Here is a 25,828-nt window from a genome sequence, read left to right as displayed (position 1 = left end):
CATTGTTCTGAATACAAGCGTGTGTTGTACGCGACGTGCAAATCTACTGTTACATAAGAGCGGATCGTTAAAAGAATCGCAACAAACCAAATGACAAGAATAATGATACGGAAGATGGTGAAAAATTTCCGTAAACCTTTTCAATTAATCAAAGGTTCGCTCGTCGTGATTTCTCATGTTTCAAACGCTTCAAAGCACGTTCGTTTTACGTATTGTGTATTTTTCGCGCACTTGTCGCGATTACCGTGAGCCGACAGCGAGCACTTGTTCTTCAAAGAAGCTTCAAATTCGCGCGGCTTAAGCTAACACAACTCGAGCAATGAAATTCAGTTAGCGAGAAGTTGTAATTCCCTAGAAAGGTAGGTATTCACCCTCCCGCGCGTAGGTAAGTTTGAGTTGTTGGAAGTTGTTGCTGCGAAGCGGCGAAGGTTCACGATGAAAATCATGATTCGGCAGTCGAAGGCAAGCAGCATTGGAAAAGGTCTACGGAATTAACGAACGAATCGCGGCCTCAGCACGAAGTTCCGATCTTCAAAAGTCCGAATCAGGCCTTCCGTACATGCGATGGGTCGATATTTGCAGAAGAAACGAGTATCGAACACGATCGTGCGATCGAATCAATAAACTTAATCGTCTCACTCAGGCGTTCGCTAAATACTTTGAATTCTTTGGACAAAGGAACGAGGCGTCGATTTCCAGCTCTGCGTATCTAGATGGCCAATTAAATGCCTCTGATCAGCTCGTTGGTTTCGCTTGTTATTCCGTTGAATGACCGCGGTGAAACGGGCAGAACTGAATGGAACCAAATTCGGACGACCGCGATACGATTTCCGATTCGCATTGTAACTCTGCCAGCCCCACCGTCTGCAAAACTTTTGCGAAGCGTTAACCGACGGCGAACTTCGACGCAATTCACATCCGTTTGTTTCCCTTGCAAATACGGTGGGCATGAACGCGGGTAAGCTGTTAGCGGGACTTTCACGCCCGATGAGATCCCCGGAGAAGCTGTAATTCAGCTGCTTGTGGGTAGAAGGGGATAAAAATTTGCGAACACCCCAACATCTCGCGTTTCACTCATCGTAACGCGGGGGCGTGTAATGCAGGGTAATAGAAAATTACTCCCAGCTTTGTTTCCTGATGTAGAAACGTAGTTGGAATCCACCTACGTGAAGATGATGAGGAATGAAGAAAATAAAGAAAAAAAAAAGAAAAGAGAATGAAAACCCTTACACAGCACTCTCGATAAAATTCAATTCGTCTGCTTTCACTTCGCCGGTATATTATACAGATGTATTTCTCTTTGACTGCGAGTTGTCGAGATTTCGACAGCGACACTGTAAAATGAGAACTTACTTTGCGAGGTTAGAGAGCAGCAGCATCTCGATATCTCGTGAATCGTCGAGGCCTATATTTAGAAAAACGTGGTTGTCTTCATTGAGGGTCGAAATTTCCGTTGTAAATTAACTTTCCGGAGGGTAAGAACATGGACCTGAATTTCCCTGTTTTTCCACTCTCGGTATCAAGTCCTTTCATCTGTTTTTCCTCTTTCTCGTTACTTGACGCGAAATTTCGACGAGGAAAAATACCAGCTCGTTTCAACGTAGTAGGTACTAATGGCGCAGGAATGAATTATACATGATGTGGAATTAATATTTCCTTCTCCCGTATATTTATTCTTCCGAATGTGTGAGAGATTCAGCCCATATAGAACGTTATGAAACGTGATTCCGTGACGTCGAACACGGCCGTCACATTACGTGGTGCGTGAATAACCCGAACGATCTTCTTAGTACCGACGTACGGTTTCACTTCAAAGGCCACGTATCCCACGGCGTAGGTTATAAACACTATTTAATTCGACCTTAACGGCGCTCCTTTTCCATATTTCTTCGATACCGGAGAGAAAAGCTGAAATTATCTTTCACTACCTATAAATAACAACACTTCGTATCACCGGAATCACGCAGTCGAACGAATACTTGTAACGCAATATGTTTTTTTTTTTTTTTTTTTTCACTCTTGTAAAACGAGAATCAAAGTAAACTCCAACAACGTTTATTGCATCGTTGCAATTTCCGACGCACAAAACTATGCGAGATTGAAGTACAATTATCTTATACTTGATCTCGTGTCCGCGGCGCAGGCAGGTTGGTTTCCTTTTTTAGCTTTTCTACACTTTTCGACCCGATTGTTTTCGTAATGCTTATATTTTCGGATCAAACGGATGCTCAGCACGGAGACTCAATTACTTTTCGCGATATTTCACGTCACGTCACAACGTTCGGATCCTGCAGCTGATATCCGATATTCTCCAACGGGAAAGTGAGGACTTTCTTTTTCAGAAAGATTGCCTCGGTGGTTTAATATCCTGAGACCCAATTTGTAATCGCAGTTTCATAACTTCTGAAGCTTCGGGAATGACTACACGTCTCTCTGAAAATGGACTACCGCGATAACGCCCAAGAGTATTTGGTTGCCGACCCCATGACGCGCGGTGAATTTTGTAGCAAGCAAAGAAAGCATTTCACGCGGGTACGACGACGAAGTCCAAAGCGTAAGAGATTGGTTCTCCTGGCGGAAGAGATTAATAGTCGGATCCAATAGATTTCAAATGAAAATCACGAGGAGAATAAAAGAGGCGATTTTACTGAAAAGTGCAGGAGAAGCAGGATACTTCAGGTTTCGTCGCTCAATATGCTTCGTAAAATGCAGAATTCACTTTAGAATTAGTAAGAACCAAAGTGTGCAGAGTAAAATTTATTCTACATTTATAGTAAAAAACGTAGTTGACATGGTTATTATTTTACCAAAAACCTTCACGTGTCCCTTTCATTCTACAGTTTCGAGTAAAAACTGCTCCTTATCTTCTCCCCGTGAAGGAGGAAGGTCAATAATTAGCCACAAATAAATCGTCTCCAAACTTTGCAGAGCTAAGGTATCATACCCAGGATTACACAGTCGACTCGAACCTGCTGTTTCGAGTTGAACAAAGTTCACCTGGTTCATTTTGCATTATCGAAAATTAGTATAAGATTGTATTGCCTGAATATACAAGCTTGGATAATCGTGTGGTCGTAACGAAATAAACCTTCAATCACATAAAATAGAATGATACAAATTAAATAAATCACCAAGGAGAAAAGTGTGTACTAAAAATTTGAATGTGGTACAGCAGCAGATGCATTTGTCGTTGCAGTATGACGAGCAATCTCGGAATAATCGTCGTACTGCAACGGCAATTTCATCCCTTACTTCGGCACACACACGTATGTTCATTATACCTACCCATATACTCTTTGCTTCGCGAATAATTAAGACTGGAATGAATTTCATCGGTGCAAATTGAATCAATAACAGCGGAGTGAAAGACGACGTAGTTCAGCCACAGACGTGTAGGTACGACACAGGTATTGTAGTAAAAGAAGTAAAAGGGTAAAAGAGTAAAATAGAGAGAGAGAGAGAGAGAGAGAGAGAGAGAGAGAGAGAGAGAGAGAGAGAGAGGGAGGGAGGCGATAACATACGAGGCTGCAGGTATGGGTAACGCCGGTAAAGAAAAGTCATGGGCACTTACAAATCCCGCTTCGACTGCGCGGCAAAGCACTGTTCCCAGAAAAGTGCCCTGCGGGGCGGGCGAACTCGAAGGGCTGACGTTGAGAGGGTTCTGGGCAAGCCGCCCCCGCCGCTGGCTCCGGCCCCCAACGAAGGGGAGCTCATTCCGGCTCCGCACCTCTTCAGACCTCCGGCCGCCGTGGCGAGCTCCGAGAAGCCTCCCGCCCCCCTTTCGCCCCTTCCTCCGTCCCCGTCCTCCCCGTCGCTGCATCCAGACATCGCTTCCGCGAAAGTCCTATCAAAGGACGTGCTTCTCTGCCATCATTTTTTCAGCGTCTTTTTACTTTCCTCTTCTCGTTGCGGCATTCGTTTCTTTCTTTTTTCTCTCCTTGTAGCCTGTTTATCCCGCCCTCTCACTCTCGAGGGCCCTTTTTTCCAATTATTATCACGGCTTTGAATGTTTGACACTGGTTACCGCAGTTCTTCTTATTCTTCTTCTTCCTCCTCTTCTTGATTTTATTCTTATTCTTCTTCAACGACGCGGTATCGCGAGAGGAGAAGAGCCAGAACACCGAAGGCGCTGTTTCTCACAGTGCAGGGATCGATCGATTTTTACTGAAGAGAAACAGCTTTTGGGTCAAGGTTGTATGTTATCCGGCTTTATACACGGTTATTTTTTCAAATCCACACGAGCATTCGGCACTACATCAATTTGCGCAGTCAAACTTCTGTAAACGAAACATGTCATGTACGTAATTGATTTACTAGATCGTGTTTTCCTTTACCGAATCTTTTCCTTTCTTGTTTTGCAATGAAATTTTTTTTCTCTCTCTCTCCGTTATTATCGTTACAGCCTCCCTGCCTTCCTGCGCGGCGTTATAATATTATACAAGTATAAGGTGTAACCTTGCCGCGAGACTTTTGAAAATAAATATGTATGTTATGTATATTAATGCACGTCCGTTAGAGCAAACATATATTTCCGGTGAGGTATTACCTTTCAATGAAAATAATCAATGCGCAGATTGTCGATCGAATAATACCTGCGATCGCTTCGATGTTTTGAATTAGGTTAAATATAGTATATGTATACGCATCGGGAACTATAAGCAATGGTTTGATATCGCTGAGCAGAGAAGCCACTTAGAGCAGCGTGCTGTATGATTTATTTCGAAGCGCGGGGAAGCTGAAAATTGGAAAAATATCTTCTCCTTATTGACTCCTATATTTAGATGACATACTTGTAGATCTTCTACGCCGTGAAAATACCGTCATACGGGTACCTATTGTATACCTATTTGCACGATATATGGGTGAGTTCACTCGAGTCTCAGTGCGAACTTCCTGTCGAAATTATTATACTTTTCTGAGTCGCGGCTGTGGGAATGAAAATCTTTAGCGCCTTTTAAAATAAGATACGAAAAGATTGTCGCGATGGCCAAATTATACCAGTTTCTCCGTGCAATATAGTTTTATGGTTAAGCCTCTTAAAACGTTTTACAACGTTTCCTCCCGCGGAATTCTGGGATACCGAGAGAACGAACGATTACACTTCATGTAATCGGCTTAAACTCAATTAATCAATGTCGCACGAAATTTACCACGAAAGTTCACCGCGACACGATTCGAATTCTTTTCCTCGCAACGCCGCAGCGGAATCACCCGTTATTCAAAAGTCCGGAGCAAAGTGAAAAGTCAGCAATCCAATTTCGGTAGACAACTTTGACGTTAACGTGAATTCTCTTTGGAAATCGTCAACCAATAAACATTTCACGCGACATTTTCGATACGTTGTAACCTTCGCTTCTAGGTGAGGTTCCGTTGGACTACTCTTTGCATAACTGGGGCAAGTACCATACTTGGCAGAAGACGAAAAAGGGGAATGAAGACTGAACTAATTGGATTGTACTCGATATTTTATCGCGCATCCGTACAATCGAATTTCAACAAACCGACTGTTTTCTCAGCTATTCTGTTATTACTTTTCCGACGTCATTGATTTGTACTTTGTTGCATAACAATTCGCAATGTTTTGCATAATTCCATAGACTTAGCCGCAAGTGCAAGGAAAAAAATTGTCAATAATCAACTCCAAGACGATGCAGCGGGTTGAAGAGTGTAAAGGGATAAAATATTTTGCGAAAGATAGCGTCGGACGTCACACAACCGTTCGGCATCTTATCAGAATGCGAATGAAATAGGTATATGAAATTAGAATTTCTCCTGCATTACTATCCCGAGTACGTGGATATTGGATGCGCCGTCCGACGTGGGAATGCATCCACAGATTCGCGAATTGGTTATACCTAGCCTGTATAGTATAATATGTCGTCTATTTCCGTTCGACGCCCAACTTGTCCTTCACCGGATTAACGTCACTGGTACTGACGCATTATTCATAAGCTCGTCGAGACTGGCTGCTGTCGTATGGGAGTTTGTAGGTTTGCGCATTGGAAAGAGAGGGCTAAGAAATTTCGCGATCTGTGACTCCGAGTATAGTTTGCATAAAAAGTTATGTTGGCCTATGTAACGAGGAAAAATATTTTCAGACATTTTTTCCACGCAATTCCACCGTAATTCAAACGTCGAAACAAACGTAATAATGCAAAAAGTGCTACGCGTGGAATCAATTTTTGAAAAATTTATATTTCATCGCTACATTTTGTCGTAAATGACGAAAGGTCATCATGAGCGATACCGTAATCTAATCGTTATTAGTCCGCATAGTGGACAAATTTACTACAAGTCATGCTCGCAGAGCAGTGAATACGATTTGCGTAATAAATCCTCGAAAATTCTAAGCCATGAATTATTCACAAGTCATCCCGTTGAATTGCGAAACCATAAGTGCATCGTGCCATTCGTTCAAGAGTCGTTCGAGATTCCTTACTCCATAGGCTTACGTAACGTATCTATCGAATTAAATTTTTGCAAAGGAACCTTACACCCGGTGTTACAACGGATGGAAAACTCTTCGAAGAAGATAGAGAAGATCAATTCCTTTAGTCATTGTTTAAGCATCGGAAACTCACTCGCCCGGATCATTCCGAAATCGTCATCAAACGCAGTTTCGCTTTCACGAAAATCGAGCCTGGGTATTGAATTTTGAACACGGACCGAATGCGTTCCACTTTATACGTACGAAGAAAATAATTCCCGTTCTACCGAGGCTTAACTTGTTTCATGGGCAAAATTTCAATCTCGTTACCTTTCAACCCTCATCTTTCATGCGGAATAAATCTCCTTCGGCTGTGTATTGTAAGCTGATATATTATACCATATATCGAACGTAGTACAAAGTACACGACTGGCTAAAGTTTTACGTGAAAATCTAATGGTCGGATAGTGTATCGATCATACCCGTACCGTCGCGATATTAATTTATAACGTAGAGACAAATTGATGCTACGATGATAGATGAACTCGTTGACGTTTAAACAAGTAAAACGGAGTTCGAAGTAGCGCAGTATATGCCACCAACTGTTCGCGAAGTTACTTCGAAAACAATAAAGACAAACCCAGGGATGCTGAAGCAAGCTAACTGTAGGTGATTATAATTAGCGCATGTCACAGACATTTCTCGACGACTTATAAAACCTGAGACGAAAGTGTGCGGCCATTAATAAAACGAGTTCGAAAGACCAGCGTGAAAGTGAACTGAAACGTGAAAGCGGGGATGAGAGTTGAACAATTTTTCTTATCTACGAGCCCATTGATCTTGCCGCAACTCTGCACCGATCTACGGGCAATATTTCTAAAAACTTAAAATTCTGAAGCGGATGGGATAAGCGGTTCAACGCCAACGTACCGACACGATACACGTACTGGCTTCTTTGCCAGGCTATCTCCACCATCGAACCTCTTATCACAGAGCAGATAGCGATGCAACGCGGTGAACATCGAGCATTGGTTTTCCGAAAGGTGGGCTCGAGAAGCGAGAAACTTGAAACCTCGAGTGTTCGCAAAATTCAAAATACACAAAGTCGTTGTCGTCTCACGGCAAGGTTTACAGTCTCGACCAGAGGAAGACAAAGGGCATGCCGAACACAAGCATGTCAATGAACTCGCTGAATTCTCGGCAGATATATATGAGGATACAGCCTCGCGTCCATTACATTAGCTGGATCAACTTTCACCATACCTACGACTATCCCCTCAACAACAGCAGGATGCGTTCTGCGTTCGTTCGGGTGCAAACCCAACGTTGGTGGGTCTGTGCAGATATTCGCGGCAGGTCAGTTCCTCACGGGACTTCACCGAGTCGCGTTTGTCGCGGTGTCAGACTGGCCAGGGTGTTCTCCAACTGATCCAAGGAGACCCTGCAGACGCGAGGGGATCAGGGTGGAGCGATTTGCGCGGGAAACCTGCGCGCCAAGAGTGCGCAACGCGCTGCAAGTTGTGGGTGCACGGGTGCGGGCGACTCGCTTTCGAAAATTCTGCAAGTGCTGAATTTTCGAATTTCCCCTCCCTCCCATCGCCGCCCCCGCACTCCCACGGCCTCGTTTTTTCACCTTCCAAGCTTCCAAGCGTAGGCGAGTTGCGGAGGAGTCGCTTCTGCTGGGGTTTCAATGAACTACCCGAGCTTCGGAAGCGACGACTAGCCAGAGGGGGTGACCCGTAATGAGAACATGACTGATCACCTCCAACTTACAATTAGCGGCGTTCCCGGTAAAACGGTTGCTGGCAACCTGCATCATAGGCGCAATTACGGCTTTGTACGCGGCATCCAGGGATTGCCACGGCCGGTGATTGATACATCGACTAGGTATAAAATTGCTGAATTCGACGAGAAACGAGACACCCTGGAATGCATCGCGCGATGTGCTTCTACTCACGTATCACTGCTGAATTGCACAATACCTAGATGCTTACGATATCTAGATATATTATCGCGTGACGCCGTTTGTTTGTTTCAGCTCGAGGCAATTCTCACGTTAAATGCGTACAATGCTCAATTCGATCTGCGTCCATTCAACTGTTCCGTTTAATTTGTACACACTGCCAGACTGCGGTCTCATCGGAACGACTTTTAATTAACTCCGTTATGAGTATCGTAGTCAAAACATTCGCGATATTGATTCGAAGTTTAAACGAAACGGAATTCTCTTACTTTTACTTCTTCTTTTTCGTTATATTCAAAGGCACGTGTAATAACAAATAATTTTTACTTCCAACGTGGCAGGGGGAATTACGCGATGCGCGTGCTCTTTCGATCGGAAATACTTTGGACTGCGAGGTGTACTCAAGCAGCGTTATCGATCGGCTATAGTAAGCACACATCTTATACATGTGCTCGGTTAAGTTATTCTAGCAGGTTCTCTTATCCCTGCAGTCTGTGATATTGTACACGCACAAAAAAAAAAAAGTTAACGAAATCGATAAACCTCGTGGATGGTGTAAATATTTGGAGAAGAAAAAAAAAATATTACATCGTAAGTAAGGAGAAAAACTGTTCCCATGAAATATACACGTATACGTATATTTGAAAGTAATCGTATCAACTGCCACTTAAGATCAGCAGCGAATGGAATAAAGAAATTATATTTCATGACTAAAATATGAGAGAGGTTGAACAACTCGGTCAGATTTTGACTGGAATCAAACTGAGAAACGCAGCTGCGATCAAAAAGCGATAGACGTCATTGCCAGATATCCGGTATAGATATCACTCAGTCTTAAACTCAACGAAATTCTCTACGCATTTCTGGTATCATAATACTCGAGGGTCTCGACATTACCGGTTCTTACACAGGAAATGACGAGCCTTTCTTCAATCTACCCTTATTGTTAGACATTCGATATGAAGCTTGTTACGTTCCAAATATGGCTACCTCGAGTATCACTTCAAATGATGAAACAGCCAAACACTCAAAATTGACTCTATACTTGTAATTACTCGAGAGGGTATCAAACTATGACACGATTGAAATCCAAGCTTCAATCGTTATTATACCAGGTGTATAGCGAGGTGATTATTTTTCATTCTCCGCAGCATCGTCGTTTCTCCTGCGGAAAAAGTAAACTCTCGAGCAAACTGGCTTCAATCGATACTCCAATATATCTGTATATACGTACAGATATACGTACATATACGTGCGGGTAGGTGAATTTTTTTTTTTTTTTTATTCTTCCGCGACAACGTTCGTGATTATTAAATGCCGAAGGACCATATTGCTCGGAGCCATCGTGCGGCAATTCATGCGATATCGTTGTATTGCATATCGCACGTTTTCACGTTAACGTTATCCGGGCTTCATAGGTCGATTAAATTGAAATAAAATGCTTATTTGGAAAGTGAAAGCGCGAGTATGAAAGCATGTCGATTCGCAAACACTTCCTACTTACACAGTAACAAATTATTACGAAATACCCCGGGATGTTGTTGTAATGAAAGGCCACGAACAATTACGCGAACACAGGCTTTTATAAACACGGAACGTATTATAATGCGTATAATAGATGTAACGTGAAATTGGATAATATTTTTTGATTATAAAACGATCGGCCAACGCCCTTCGAAAATCGAATAGCATGGCGAAGCACGCAAAGGTGAAAGTTCGTTCATGACGACTTGGAAAACACGCGGTCAAACGCTGAAACGATTCTTAAGGTGTTTAACCCGAATTTGATCACTTTTATTTGTTCGGCGCTTTCAATGTAAAAATAATAAAACAATTCTCATCGCTTCCCGTCCTGCAGGCCGAGCATAAGTGACAGTCGAAATTTTGCAACACAACGAAGAGATCGCGAGGCGGAAGAATAAGTGACGGGAAAATGACTTTTTACACGCGTTGTAAAGTGAAAAGTTAAGGCCTATCGGTATCGAGATAAAGTGTTGCAAAGTTGCCAACTCGGTACGACGATCCTGTATTACTTTAGGTACGATATAACGTTCGAAGGCGTGTAATAAGGTAGTCGGTTAGGCACGCTGGAAGAATAATTTCCATTGAAGAGTGAAAAGCTTTTGGTCGATTCGTATTTGCTGGAAAACGACACGAAAACCGGAAATTAATTAGGGTCGTGAAAAGCTTTGATTCCGAACTCCCCGCAAATTAATACGCAACTTGTTATTAAGTATTCCGTCCTTCAGCCATGTATAATGCAGGTTAGATTATGAATACGGGGGCTCGAGTGCTATGTCGCAATCACGAAGATTGGTTTGGTTGGGAACGGTAATACCACTAAACCACCCCCGCGAATTTACGGCGCGTTGATGATCTTGCTGTGGAACTTTTGCGACTTGAGCGTAAATGCTTTCATTCGTAATTGATCGGGTGAAAGCTCACAGTACACGTTAGAGATTCAATAATGATAAAGTAACCAGTAAAATGTTGAGTACACGCGTAATTTCAGATCGAGATTGGCTACTTTCAGAGATCGCTTAATTCTCAGCTTACTCACAATTAGTCTCTAAATTTTGTGGAGCGAAAACTGAGCCACTCTGAATTCAACGAGGATTTACTTTATATGGAGAGTCGAGAAAAAATATTCAGAAAATTGGAGAGCTCTTGAAAATTTTCTCGAGGGAAATCTCGCTCCGGACGAGGAAACTTAGAAAGAAGCTTGAAAGAATTAAACAGCACTCCAAATATTTTGTGGGTGAAAATCTCTCGGAGTGACTCGATTTTCATTGCGAAAAAGCGACACTTCACGATGTAAAATTTAGAGAGTATTGAGCAGTTTGAAACCTAACCGCGAGCATAGTATAGGTATTATGTATTGTTATGTGTACATAACGGCTTTCATTTGAATACCGTTCAGTACATAAGATCGTCTTATGTAAGGTACGGAAAACCCTTTCCCGAGGTTTCTGTTTCCTTGCATCAATCGATTCGGTGAAAATAGCCGGAAATTACGGGAAAAGTAACCACGAGGGTTTCTATCCAGTCTTATGTCAGCAATAAAAGAACTGATAGGTAAAAATCATGTTTATCCGGGAACCTTGACCGATCCGTTCGATTATACCGTCAGAAACAAATGTTCAAGCACTTTTTAGCATAGTCTTGTAAATAATGTGAAATATTATCATTGCAACATTGCATAAAAGTGTAGATAAAATGTGGTATTGACAATAGAATTCCGTTTTGCGAGTTGTGGCGTTGAATTGCTGAATGGGAGGTTTAGAATTACTTGAAGCGACTTACCTGTACTGATCGGTAAATATCCTGAAAATAAAAATTTACTGTTATTTCACCAAAGTTCCATTATATTGACATGCTGCAACGAATACACGTCCCTCCTTGTTAGTGTAAAATGAAAATTTCAACCTCTTTATCGAAGAGTCGACGTAGGTAGAGGGAATTTACGTACACAATCGAATCTCACGTCATAACTACATCATTGTGCCTCGTGATGTAACTCACGGTTAAAATTTTGCACCGTGAAACTGTCTCGACGATAAGAAACATCAGACCTGAATCTTACAGGCGGACTCTACTCGTGAAATAAAAATTTCAGCCACACAACTTCACGAATACGCACTCTCGATTATCTAAGTATGACAATTTTCTAAATTTCGCATATGAGAAATTTTTCGGGTTAAGGGATGTGTAATCGTCACAAAATTACATTGGGTTAAGTATAAGTATTTTAATATTAGTGAAACAATTGGCAATAAATGTATGATGTATAAAAAATGATACCTCAGATTCATAGAAAATCTGGTGCAGTGTGGTGTCAGAGAAATAGAGTCAGGAAATAGTTGAAGAAGCAGTAGTCAGTAAAATAGCAGGTAAGCGTCACTTGCTACAGAGTGTCAAAGAAAACGGTGAATTTTCAAACTCGGATGTCGACTTGCGAGGGTCGTCGTATTTAAGTACCACTTACGATTAATTTTACTGAAAGATAACAGCGTGTAAAATGACGATATACATATTTATCCGTGGTATTGAAAATTCACCCCAAGTTTTACAGGCACATAAATTGCTATGCGACAGGAAAATTTTAGCTACACATGCAAACTACTTGTACGTAGTAAAGTAATAAAGACTTTGTGACATTAGGCGATAAGTACAGAAGCGAGAATTTTGAGAATATATACGTAGGTATATCGTTATAGTTGAAAGTGACAAGCTGTTATTTTTTATGTGTTGTATACGACAGAAGAAAGTAGTGTTAGCTATGTGGATTATAACCCATTAGTCAACGTCTAAGAAGGAACTAAGAAACGTAAATGCAATATAGAAAAGAGTACATACGCGCGCTCGACAGGCGGCTCTGTCTCTTTGAACCTGTAACCCAAGGATCACAAATGCAATGACTTTATCATATCCCACACCCACTAAAAGCGTTTAATTGATTATGTTTTACCATCGCTTTTGACAAACTCCGAGGACTTTAGTAACGAGTGATGCTACGCAATGTATTCCGGTCAAGTATCTCAGAACCGATGAATGAAAGGAATAAAACCGGCAAAATCTGGTTTCAAGCTCGATGATAAATTCTTAAAAACATCAAGTTATGTACCGTCGGAGAAAAGCTGGGGAATTGTAAATTGTAGCGTAGGTCACTCGGTACCGCGTTCCGAGAGGACAGTTCCAATACCCAAGCTCACAAAAATTAAATTGTTACAAGGTATAGAAAATAAATCAACTCTCTTTGCAAGCACCATATACCCTCACCAAAACAATGTGGTATATCTTCTAACTACACACAGATACACATTGTAGAAATAGAAATGATTTTTAACAGACTGAAACACGCGACGAAAAGATATGAAATAATTACCAAATGGATGACAAAAAAACATAAAATTAGTCGCCTACGTTGACACGAGTAACATGCCATACGACTTCTTTTTTTTTTCTTCATATTATACACAATTTTTGAAAAATCAACTGCTTTCCTTTCATTCGGCTTTGCAAAGAAGAAATTTGATTGTTTAAAATAAAAAAAAAAATGTAACGAACACCGTCAATATGTCCGTGACAATTATACGACACAACGGTTGCTTAGAATCTTTTTTAATAAAGAAATGATGATAATTATTCAATACCGTTTTTAAATCCTTTTTCGGGCCTTTCAAACATTCGATATCGAAAATACTTGTAATCGAAAAAGTAGGTGAGTAATTGATTTATCGATATTGGAAATAATCGAGAAAGAAGGATAAAAGGGCCGACGCCTTCGGCATCTCAAGAATCTATTTACAGAAACCGTGTCACGGTCAGGTATTAATTTCTTGATCAAAGTTCAATAATTCATTCATAAGATTGAAATGAGCGAGCATTGCGGTTGCAAAAATAGATTTCAGGGAGCCTCACGGGAAACGAGTAATAATTATTGAGATTATCCAAACTGCAAATAGATATGGCTAGATTAATTTGGTCGTGAATTATGTCGGATCAGCTCCGTTTCATTTGGTGGAGTAAAAAAGTATACGAAAAAAATACCCGTGACAAACCATCGTTAAGGATTTTTTTTGCAGTCGCGCTTTATGACGTTTAGACACAACTCGAGTTAGGTATCGAGAAGAGTATGAATACTCATTTTGTTATATAATTTCACCGTAGTCGCAGGGTCAGCCGTGACGTCATACTTTCCATACGAGGTAAAACTGCGGTAGAACGGGGTGGAAGAACGAGAACCGAGAGAAGAACATTAATTATGATTGAAAATACCATTCAAATGTCTCTACGGGTTAGGAATTGAGACGCGAATGTTTGCGGTCTTGGGCTGAATTACCTTGGCCTTCGTTCACCCCAGGTGAGCATGATATATACATGACGAATAACACGCATAATATGCATAAGTATATTTGCCAAGGGCTTTTTAGTCACAAGTGATTCGAAATCAAGGTTCAATAAAAATTAATTATATCGAGTTCTAAATTCATTTTCATTATCGCTCATTGGTTTTTTTAATTTGTGCGTTCGGTATAGTTGAGTAGTTAAAAAAGAGGTGATCTCAAAATTTGGATAATAACCGTGAATTCTATTTTCACTGATACGCGACGATCTGCGTATTTGAAAACAATCATGTAATATCGGAGAATTACAGCAAATCAAAATTATTTTTCAAATTTACATTGGACGAAATACTTGAGAACAAAGGCTTTGTTGGAAAATTAATTTCGAAGAATTGATCGGTCTGAACTCAGGATGGTTCAATGACGCTACCGCAAAGTTGCGGAGTGGAGCTACTATGCACGCAGGCTAGGGTGTTCTCTACATTACCGACTGCGGGTCACATTTGGTGATGAGTTACCGGCTACCGGTCAAATGATCTCACGTCATCGTTGGATGCCTACTTTATCAAAGGATGATATTTGCATCAACCATAACGAGAACCGATCAATAGTTACCTACTTTTTCAAACTACTACGTATTACGAGATCTGGATGAAATATTATTCTAGAAGAAAAAAGGATATTCTACTTGATTGCGACACATTACACGGTATTGAAATTTTTCTATCATACTTGAGTATTTGAAACCAACAATTACTTTGATAAGATAACCCAACACTTACAAAATCGAAAAAGGGATTTCATTTGGCTAAAATTTATTCTTTACGTATTCAGGATTCAATGCAAACGTACATAGTTACACATACACGGATTCATATGAACACGGACACACTCGACACTGTACTGTAATTACGACAACTTTTTTCCAACTATTTCGCATCGACACTGTGATGCACGGCAATTCGATTCACTTGATTACCGAAGCCGAAATTTCCTTTCTTATCTATATATTTCTTTCCTTTTAGTTTTGCAAATGTAACCATTACCATATGCACATAATTCTCGTAAGGTACAGTGGAACAAAGCTATTATTTATGTATATTATATGCAATGATTAATAGATAATCGTAAACCTTGAATTTTTGATCTCTCGAATTTTATTTTTTTTTTTTTTCAACAAGTATGAATTCGCTACGCGACGGCCACATGCTGTTTAGTTTAGCCCAGATGTTAGACCAATACTTCTGCGCACTATCCATATATGTACAGATACTAGGGTGTTTGAGAAGAAATATTAGTTGCGATTTTCCACCGTTGGATCCTCTTGAAAGAAGTTATTTAGGTTAAACGAAAGATACTGTCAAATAATAAGCGTTCTACGTTATGTTAAAAAAAGTAAAAAAATCAAATGAGCGCGTTCTTCCATACATAAGGTAGAAAGCTCATATTTTTCAGAATCTTTCTTTTCACTTGAACAAGCCTTTTAGGGGGTGCCAGGGTGGAAAATAATAAACCGAGTTTCTTCCTTCTACGCTCTAATATACGTACAACATAAGTGGAAATATTTACGAGCTGATTATATCGATATTATTACCACTTGTGTAGTTACACTTTTGTAATTTTGATCAAGTCTCCCGATGTATCCGAGTCCCGTCAAGCTTAGACAGACGTAAAGACTCTGGGAAGCTCTTGTTCTAGACACTGAACCAGATCGATTGCCTAATGTGAGATAACACGGGTATAAGCATGACGTCATCCCGCTGTCAGTCACTCGGCACTAACCAAGTGAACGATCGAGGCGCGATGACGTAGGTTCGCGTCGTTGCGTCGCGTGTATACCGGGTTGAAAATTGAGGAAAAAAAAAAATCAAACTTTTCGTACCGCAATACGTTCAATAAAGTCAAAATATCAATTGCTGTAACAAGAGCTTTTTCCAGTCTGTGGCGCGTCTCGAGCTTTTTCATACTTTCGACGTTACAGTTACGACAAGAACGCGGCGGTAACGTGGAAAAGAAACAAAAAGCGAAAAATAAAGCTATGATTGATAATATTCCTTCACATCGACATGTAAGAAAGTCCCCGAGGGGGAACGCCTCGCATGCAGGTGTAAAAGGATCCTCACCTCTCGCTTGCGATCGAGCTGTTCCTCGACATCGACTTCGGCGACATCTCAAAGTCGCTGTCACTTCGGTAGAGAAAACTTTCTCTCCTCTGGGGTAGCGTTTGGAGGACCAGCCCCGCACTCGGGGACGCACCCCCGCCACCCCCTGCACCGCCGTCCAACGGTGAGGCGCCATTTTCCACGTCAAAACTGTAACAAATAAGTCAAACGTTATTTATAAGACGCGTATAGGGGTATCAATATAAAGGGTATTTTTTTTCTCAGGGTAGATTGGGCTGCGTGAACGTGAGAATACCGAAAACGAAGACGATTAAACGAGCAAACATGATTGAATCGAAAAATCGAACGATGCAGGCGTGCGGTTTTTTACTGACTTCTGCAATTCATCGATCGTTATAAAAATTTATTATTTCTGTGCACAAGAGCTCTAGGGTATGTAATTGTTTCAACAGATTTTTTTATATAATATTTGACGCCATTCGTTCTGGTAAGTTTTTAAAAAATCAAGGGTTTTCGATTTCTCTTCAAGATGATGTTTGGAATTATAAGTAACGTTGCACTGATGTTCGAATGCGTAAGCTGATCAGCTTTTGATTATTCGCAATTGCTCTCTCTCTCTCTTTCTCAAAAAAATAAAACAACCATCAATACAGCCTGCGAAACAATTGGCTTCAGCATTTCTCAAAATTGGTCGAAATTCCGGCTGAATATCGTAAAGGTTTTGTTTCGATTCAATGTCTGAAATTTTTTTTTGCACATCGACCTTTTGTCATTTTGTGATAACTGATTTTTATATGTTTCAACAGATATCGTTCTCATTCACATTAATGTTGTATATTGATCCATCTGAGTGGTAAATGTCAGAAAGGCTGCAGTACTTAGCTGCTGTTTCAGCGGAGGTTTTCAAATAACTAATTACGGCACTGGGCGAACGCAGTACTTTTGTTTCACCGATATAAATATAACGTTAAATTTATATACATGCCAAATGTACGATGATTTTGAACTAAAAATAAATTCGAATCACCCCAAAAATAATTGATTTCGAACCACGGAATGCGGTCGATGTATAGCGCAGGCTCGCAAGACAAAACAAAAAAAAATGTGCCGAGGTCGAGATCCATCATTTCCTACGTAAATCAAAATATATTCAAAATAGCAGAACATCGGTATATTTTTTTCATATAACAGTCATCTATATGTACAGATACATGTAATATCCTAGTGTCACAATCAGCCGAAAGTTCAGTATTCCAATAAACTTCAAAGCCCAACAGTCCAATAACCCAAATGCTCAATACGCAGATAACCCTGAAAGATCAACACCCAAAACCCCAATAACTCCAGCCCTTGTGAAAACCCAATAACTGAATAACATTGGAAGCCCAAACCCCTATTATTCCAATAAGTGAATATCCCTCGAAGCCCAACCACGTAAAATCCTGACAAGTAAAATAAAAAATAGCCCCGGATGCTCGTCTCTGTAAAAACCCAATAAGCGAAAAAGTCGGAATACCCGATTGCGTAAAATCCCAATGAGTAGACAAGTCCGTAAAGAACTCATGGGTAAATAAATCGGAAGGCCTAACCCTGGTAGGCTATTGGGCCTTTGGATTCGTTGCGCAACTAGGATGTTGGCCTCTAAAGGATATTTAGGTATCAACTTTCTTGGGGTATTCAGGGTATCGGGCTTTGTGGGGCTATCGGAGTATAATAGTTTTGCTTTTGGAGTTATCCAGGTTTTTAGCTTTTGGGATTATCGGAGTTTATCGGAGTATTGGACTTTTGGGTGATTGTGTTCTTTCATCTTCAAGTGATTATTTAACTGGTTTTTTGGCTTTGGCGGCCAAGTTAGTCCATCGACCCCGACTTTTGACTCCAGATTCGTGTTCAGCGACTCAAAGTACATAGGAATTGACAGGTGTCGACCTCAGCACAGCATACCTTTTTATTTTGACGCCCTGTGTAATCAACCAATCCAAATTTTTACTCCTATGCCACATACAATGTTCAAGTTAAGTATCTCACGTATCGAAGTAGCCTCCAATTCGAGGGACTAAAAAACCTATAAAATCTCGCGTGTCACGTGATGATTCCAAATTTCAATGTTTGAAGCTAACCTGTATAAGTTATCGGACTCGACGACGAGAATTTCGGTAGCTACGTCACTTATGGAAGAACGTTCCTCCAATCGGTCTTATTATCAATTAATTTCCTTACTCACGCAGCTAGTTATAGATATCAATTTAGAATCTACGGGCATTTCCCGGATTACACGATAGCGTGATGAAAATTTATATTTACGATAACTTTAGTTATAGAACACGAACATACAGGTTACAATATAATTATGGACGCGTACGTCGTGTGTGCGTGCTAGGAAAGATAACTCGGATATCATATTGGCAAGCGTGTACAATATGACTTGTAATTTAAAAGCTGTAGAGATTAATTTTCCTATCGTAATAAAGCTGCCCGGTGAGAAAGATAGAAAAGGGAAAAAACCAGAGGAATAAAAATAGTTAGCGGTATAAACGCGCGAATGTATACACTTGGGGTAATGATTAATTGCAGATTCATAGCGCGAAAACGATCGTAAATTCACGTTACGCGACGTTTAGTAACGCGTCGGTAGTAATATATATACGGTTAATTAATTAGCCAGGTGATGAAGAAGAAAGTTTTGCCCGCGAGACTCGTATATTTTATTCTGGAATGTTGGCAATCTGTTAGATGTTCGTACATGTATATGCGGTCCGAGACGATCAGCTGTCCGCGGTCTTATCGATAACAATGAAACACGTTTCTCGCTTGGCTGTATCGTTAATTTTTATTCCTGTTATGATGCGTCGATGTACGAGATACGGAGCGTTTTTCATAATCTCCGATAGCAGAAAAAACCACTTGAAAGCGACAAATTACGTGCGCGTCAGCTATTCTCTACAATTTAAGAACGCGACAAGCTCGGTTTGATTCGAGAAGAATCGCTTGTCGCATTGAGCTTGACAATGAATCTAATATTTCTGTTCGTTCTGACGTCGCGTCCTTTTGCGATAGTTTGGCAAACGCGATAATAATTAGTGGAGGACTCGCCAGGCTGTTTCAACATAAATGTCAATTCTGTCACTGAGATTAAACGTCAAGTTTAAGCCTAACTTACTGTTAGTATTAACTGGTTTCAGCGAGCTTTATTCATGCAATTTGACAGCAAAGAAACCCTCTCCCGATATTGTACGGCTAGAATTATAAGACGAGTAATTTGACAAGTTCCGAACTTTTTTTTATAGTGACCACACAAGCGCGATCACAAATCCTATCATTACCGAAAATGTGAAGTACTTTCATCACTTGGTAGAGGAAAAAATTGTAAAATAAGATGTGCCAAATTTGTTGGTTTACGAACTCGAAGGTCCGTAATTCTCTCAACGCTCAGAGCTGTTTCTCACGCTACCCACCATAAGGTACAGCTAACAACCTCGGTTTCTTTTTTAATCGAATACCTAAAATTTATTGATATTATCTGCAGTACGATGATGAAAATAAGTCGTTAATTGAAATACAGCAGCTCACAGCATCACCTTCGATAAAACAAAGCTCTGCTTTACGCGATACTTTCTTTACCCAAGCAAGGTAGTAAAACTGGTATAAATGTTTCGATTCTCTTTTTTTTATCTTCCTCTAAGAAAGTGTCGCAATTTTCCTGTCAAATCTGCGCAATTCATTGATTCCTTCATATTCTGCACGGGATGCGTGCAGGGATAGCAGATACCAAGAGAAAAAACTCCACTGTCCGACGTTTAAGAAGCTGGCGAGTAAAGGTATACGTTCGTACAGACAGCCTTAGAACTGCAAGGTCAGCCAGTTTTTCTGCACGCGCTTATCGCGCGCGCCAAGACTAGACAAGCGAACGGTCATCACGGGGTTGTTAAATGTACGTACGGTTAATTATTTTTGCACACGGTAATTGCGGTTTGCCTGGAAACTCGATTATGCAAGCACAACGATTTCCACGTTGAATGAAAACGCGGCTCATCTCGACGGACAGGTGGGTGTCTGTATCAGCAGCTAGGCAGACGGCTGTTTGCCGGTTGTTTGATATAATCGCCGACTCGGTCGACTGGTCACCACATATCGCATCGCCGGCGCGGCTGTTACATAAGTTGCAATTAATTTCGTAGCCTTGCTATTCAGAGGTTAATAGTTTATTGTCGAACGAGTGGGCAGCTTGGCACGTATGCGATGCTTCTATTCAAACGTAACTTCTGATCCCTGGGAGCGGTTATAATTTTGGCCTGACCACGGTCCTTGAATTACGCACAAGGCACGAGAGAGCCCTTGATTGTCGTACAGACATCCGGATTGACTGGATTCGCCAGATGAGAAAAAAAATTTTAGATTTAATCAAGTTGTAATTACTTTTTAAAGCGTTTCATTTTTCAGATCTGTCAAAATGGTAGGTGTTTTCAATCATTAGATACACTGTACGCAGCTCATCTCCATTTATGTTTTTTTTTTTTTTTAATTCTGAAAAAAATCTCATTGCTTGCAAACGAGATCCCGGCCCATGGTCAAGTTTACACAAGTTTTTGAACGGTAAGAAAGGAACATCCTCTGAAATTTTTGTCGAGAAAAATTATGCCGCTTTTGAGAAATCTCAAAAACTAGCATTCTTTGAGCTTTTACGAGCTTTCAGCGGCCCCAATAACTTTTTGCATGATTTGGCGTTGAAGTTCACTCAAAACTGAAACTTTTTCATATGCAACTTTTTTTTATACAAGCAACGGTTTTCGAGTAATACTTAATTACACTTCGGACGTTTGCGATTTCCGCACATATTATACCGAATGCTAACGTCTAAACGTCGTCGAGTAAAAATGTAAAAAAATCACAAACACTCTCGACAAGTAACAGAAAGTTTTCACGAAATTTAAACAAATTCGAAGAGGGACAGGCTTTTGGGCAAGTCGATCTGACGTGGAAAGCCCCATATGTATCAAACAATACGGTACTTTTTACCACACACGCTGTACGACGATTGTTTTTGAAGTTCAAATAAAAATTTCTATTCGCTGCTACCAGATTGTGGAAATTTATTTGTCAAGGTCCCTGTCTAGTCGGAAAATTGCACTCCGTGCGGGTGATTAATTCATCCTTGCTGTCATCGCAACTACGAAGAAATGATACATTCGTTGGTATCGGGGTGATTGAATAGATGTCACACTGTCGAGTTATCTGTGCCGTCCAGTGAGTATACCGATCATACGGACATGTTGTGTTGAACAGAGGTGGCGAATAGATAAATTTTCTCATTTATTTTCGTGCGTTGCGAAACACCGTGGAATGGCCAAGATGATATCAATGATCGAATGGCAAACAACAGTTATTTATCAACTGGCTGACGGCATTTAGTAATAATATATACGTACAGCGTGAAAAAATAATACAATTAACCTTATACGACGTTTCGCGATGATTCACGAAAATGTAAGATTCTCATGACGTTTGTAACGGAGAAAATTTATCAGCGACACTATCACCTGAGCTTCAAAGTTCAATGTTCTACTCTGCGGTTGCCCTGAACTGTGTTTGCGCTAGTTAAAGGTGTAAAAAAAGATCAGTACACGCTCCGCATTTTTTTTTTACATTTTCAATAACGCTCGCTACTTCTTACAGCCATGGATGTAACGCAATCCATGCTCTGATGTTTCGAGCTAAAATGAAATGGGCGCGTCTGTTTGAGGATTGAGGATAGTCCGTAAGTGCCTTCCACCCATATTTGCATGTGGGCGCACACGCGTATGCCCATGCACACATGCCTACGTGTTCAATATTGACATAGCCAAAATGAAAAACTGATTCTTTCCGCGGTAAAATCGATATTACCAAACCGTGCTTCAACCGCATAGCGCACGAATAGAATTCGAAAATATTTGTTGGATGTTATCCGCACGAAGACACGGAATCAGTTGTAAATTGTATCTAATAAATCGGCAAGATTGGGTTTCTTCATGTCCCGTTTCCCACCCACGATACATATTTTTTCTCTTTGTCCGTGCGACACTCGAAAAACGACACGTTAACAACAAGATATTTCATTATAAAAATCTCATTATAATCGCTGATAAAAGTAGCGATTTACTATGTATAAACGAATCGCTATCATACCGAGAACCGAAGATAAATGCTATCAGGACGTCACATATTCCATGTGTTATCCGTACACACGGCAATACGTGAGCAAGATCTTTTTTTAATAAATCGACCTATTTCCTTACGCCTTACTGCAATTGCGATTACCGGTGTGGGTACGCTAATCTTTCCGCACTCGCTGAATCTCGTCGGTTCCTCTCGCAGGTACAAATTACTTGCAATCTTAAGAAATTAACAGCATTTGCGATAAGTCGCAGGAACGATTAGGACTACTAAGGCCTCGCGATACCAGACGAAGCCTACAGTGTACCTAGATAGAAAATAAAGTCAGCGTATTTCGAAAATAAACTAATAAAATTTGCCGAAACCTTAATGTTTCCCTGGATTGCGAGAAAGATGTTCAAAAAGCACGAGAATTATTTCTGCAAAACACCGCGTCTTTGCAAGTAGTGGCGCTAGTATCTTACTTATTGTTAATCAGGGTACGTGCTGCAACTCGGTTACCAATAACACCGAGGGTGCTGAGATTTATGGGAGATGCTAAAGACTTACGGAACGGCAAAGAAGAGTGGTCTAGCCTGTTGCCTGGCGCGAGCCAAAGTTGAAACGCACCCGCTGTGCCTACGGAAGTTGGAAAGCGGCAAGGCGACCTTCATTGTGCCAGAATCTCTTCGGGCAAATCTGGTACTCAAGTCGTACGGAGCCAACACGGGATATTCCAACATGTTTGCTTCGTTTTTCTTTTCCTCTTTATTCCACACCTTTGATCCTTACAGCCTTGGTATATAAATTACGTAAATTAAGTATATTTAGGGCACATTTCAGGTCGTTGGACTTCCGGCCTTTACCGAAGTCTTCAACGATCCGTATCCATTAAATTACGTAAACACACACTGAACTTTTTTCACTTTGTTTTCTTTACAGTGCTCTGGACGCAGCTTCCGAAGCTCACTTATTATACCGGCTAACGCGTATTGCGTTATTAACGTTTTTCCGCTTCCGTTGTGACGATGATACTGCGGCGTAGGCGTCGTGTGATCTGAACAAGTGAAACATTCTCGTCGTCATCCAATTATTCGATTCTCATAGATTAATAAATAGAGCGACTCCCGCTAAGAATACAACTCAGTATCGCATTATCACCGTTGCATGATTTCGATTCTCGAGCCACGACGTTACCTTCGTTATCACGACTTTATTTATCGCCAAGTTGCGAAGCACCAAAGAGCTACCGGCTATTGGAGGGAGTTCCTCCCTCCACCTCACTCGGAGGAACTTTTAGAAACTGTGATGGACCTTTACAGTGGGTTTAAGTGGAGTAATTGGTTCTATGAACGGTCGTACGGCTTTCGGAGTTTGCGTTAATTGAGTTACTTCACGCGTATATATCGCACATAAATGATTATATCCGAGCGATACTCGTCAAGTTTTATATTTCAAAAATAAAATAAAAAAAAAAAATAAAAAAAAACCAAGACGTCAACGGTGAAAATGATCTAAATATTACCACCGTTGCTGATCGCGAGGTTAACAACGCTCAGAAATCACACAGACCCATCTTTGATAACCACATTAAAGGCTCCAACGTTTCGAGCAGAATAAGATAAAGGCAGGAGACACGAGCATTGTTCCGTTCACATCCATAAAGTCCGAAACATAATATTTGCACTACTGTCGATATTTTTAGAACTAAGCGTCGTCACTGCCTTTGCACTTTCATGTACAGCCCCGTGGTCCACGTTATATAGCATCTCGGCATCTGGTTCGTAGACTGGCATTTTTTTCTTTTTCTTCTTTATTTTTCATCATCTTTAACGCCCGAAGCAAGCTAACGCGGAGACTTTACGGAGATGCAGATAGAAAGAAAAACTGAATCCAAAGTTCAAAATCTGTTTAACGACGGTGAACAACGCTGTGCGTGGTGTACACATACCTACGTACCTATCCATAGAAAACAGAGGTTTGTTCGTAATCGATATTTGTTGATCGTAAGGAAACGAACGTGATACTGAGTTGTAAAATATAATAATTACGAGCGCGAGAGATACAGATAGCTGTGTAAGCAACGTAAGAGAGGAAATTTTTTACGAAAGAAGTAATTTTTGGGAGAGATCAAGGGGGTTTGGAGAGTACTGATAGTACGGGGTTTGAAAAAACCCGAAGGCAATTCCTAGTATTGGAGATTCTCTTTCGTACCACGGGCAAACGGATCATCGACAATAATTCCTTTTCCAACATTGCGGGGTACGGGTACAATTTTCGAAAAATTTTACCGTTTCACACGACCCGTGAGAGACTAGCTTCGCAGCGCCGCCTGGTATGGAGACAAATGTACACAAGTAAATGTAACAAAAAAAGTCTGTTCAAACGAAGACTGACATCAAACGAGATACTGAGAAGGCAGCCCGAAGTGTTATGAAACACGATGAGACATCGTGTATCTCTTGTTTCAACAATGTCTCGAGCACTCTTTCAGGCTGTTGTTCACGCCTGTAGGAGTACTTTATATTCTTCACCGATGTCAATGGTACGTACAAACACGGCGCATAACTAATTTCCACGCGATACGTTAACACCTGAAAATACAACAAAAAAAAAAAAAAAACATTTGGCGAAATTTAGTACGCGAACTACGCAGTTCGATTTAATTGCAGGCCTTCTTTCTCACGTCAAACCGGCACGGATATCACAACACAGCTCGTATCACACACATCCCACAAGTAAAAAGACATCCCGCCGGCCATTTGCGGATTTCCCGAGTAATAAAATTTACCAGGAGTAAGTTCGGATCTGTCCTCGTCATCGAGGTAACGGGCCATCGTTCAAGTCGGATGTTCGTCACTCGCGAGCTCACCGAGAACTGACTCCGGCCATGCTGATACAGAACCGCTGAAATGCCAGCACCGCCACGCGAGGTTTTCCTCAATGATCGGTATCTACTTGCATTATCTAGCTACCGAAACCACGTGGAGATAAGCGACCAGAGGTATCTGGTGTAATCAACAAGTTGGTGACACTTGGCTTAGACGTTATTCGACAAATTTATGATACATGCGTTCCCGTTGCAATTCCCCCCTTATTGTAGAATCGAGTTATTACACCGTGAGTATAATCCGTTACACGCCTATTTTCACCAAGAGGTGCACGTATGTCCGGCGTGATAAGCTTGTAACCGAACACAACTTAGTTACCTCCTACTCGATTTCTCAGAGAGGCACGCGATTTCGGAATTACCCATGTTACCTGTTCCCTCCACGGTCCCTACGCTTTCGATCCAATCTCGCGATGAATTCCTTACCGAAACATGCGTGTAATCGAT

The 25,828-nt window shown here is 40.9% G+C and overlaps 2 protein-coding genes across 18 annotated transcripts in view; one reads left to right on the top strand and one right to left on the bottom strand.

Annotated features, from left to right (window-relative positions):
• LOC124181131 (cAMP-specific 3',5'-cyclic phosphodiesterase) overlaps positions 1-25,828 on the bottom strand; it is a 276,361-nt gene that overhangs the window by 51,820 nt on the left and 198,713 nt on the right. For 10 of the 17 annotated variants that reach the window (XM_046567391.1, XM_046567390.1, XM_046567387.1 and 7 more), the window contains 3 exons: positions 16,360-16,548; positions 12,747-12,779; positions 11,694-11,714 (listed from right to left, as the gene is read on the bottom strand). In XM_046567391.1, the coding sequence (XP_046423347.1) occupies positions 11,694-11,714; positions 12,747-12,779; positions 16,360-16,548 (243 nt within the window). Of the gene's footprint in view, positions 1-3,571; positions 4,257-7,690; positions 7,826-11,693; positions 11,715-12,746; positions 12,780-16,359; positions 16,549-23,061; positions 23,657-24,782; positions 25,086-25,828 lie in introns of those variants that run through there. The other 7 variants (XM_046567383.1, XM_046567384.1, XM_046567378.1 and 4 more) reach the window with 7 other exon arrangements.
• The window catches only part of LOC124181132 (4-coumarate--CoA ligase 1-like), a 52,732-nt gene that overhangs the window by 1,026 nt on the left and 25,878 nt on the right, over positions 1-25,828 (top strand). The gene's annotated exons all lie outside the window — the stretch shown is intronic.

The sequence above is a fragment of the Neodiprion fabricii genome, chromosome 4, assembly GCF_021155785.1.
Source record: "Neodiprion fabricii isolate iyNeoFabr1 chromosome 4, iyNeoFabr1.1, whole genome shotgun sequence".
Lineage (NCBI taxonomy): Eukaryota > Metazoa > Arthropoda > Insecta > Hymenoptera > Diprionidae > Neodiprion > Neodiprion fabricii.
The sequence above is the reverse complement of the archived record's forward strand: the minus strand, read 5'-3'. Positions and strand labels throughout refer to the sequence as shown.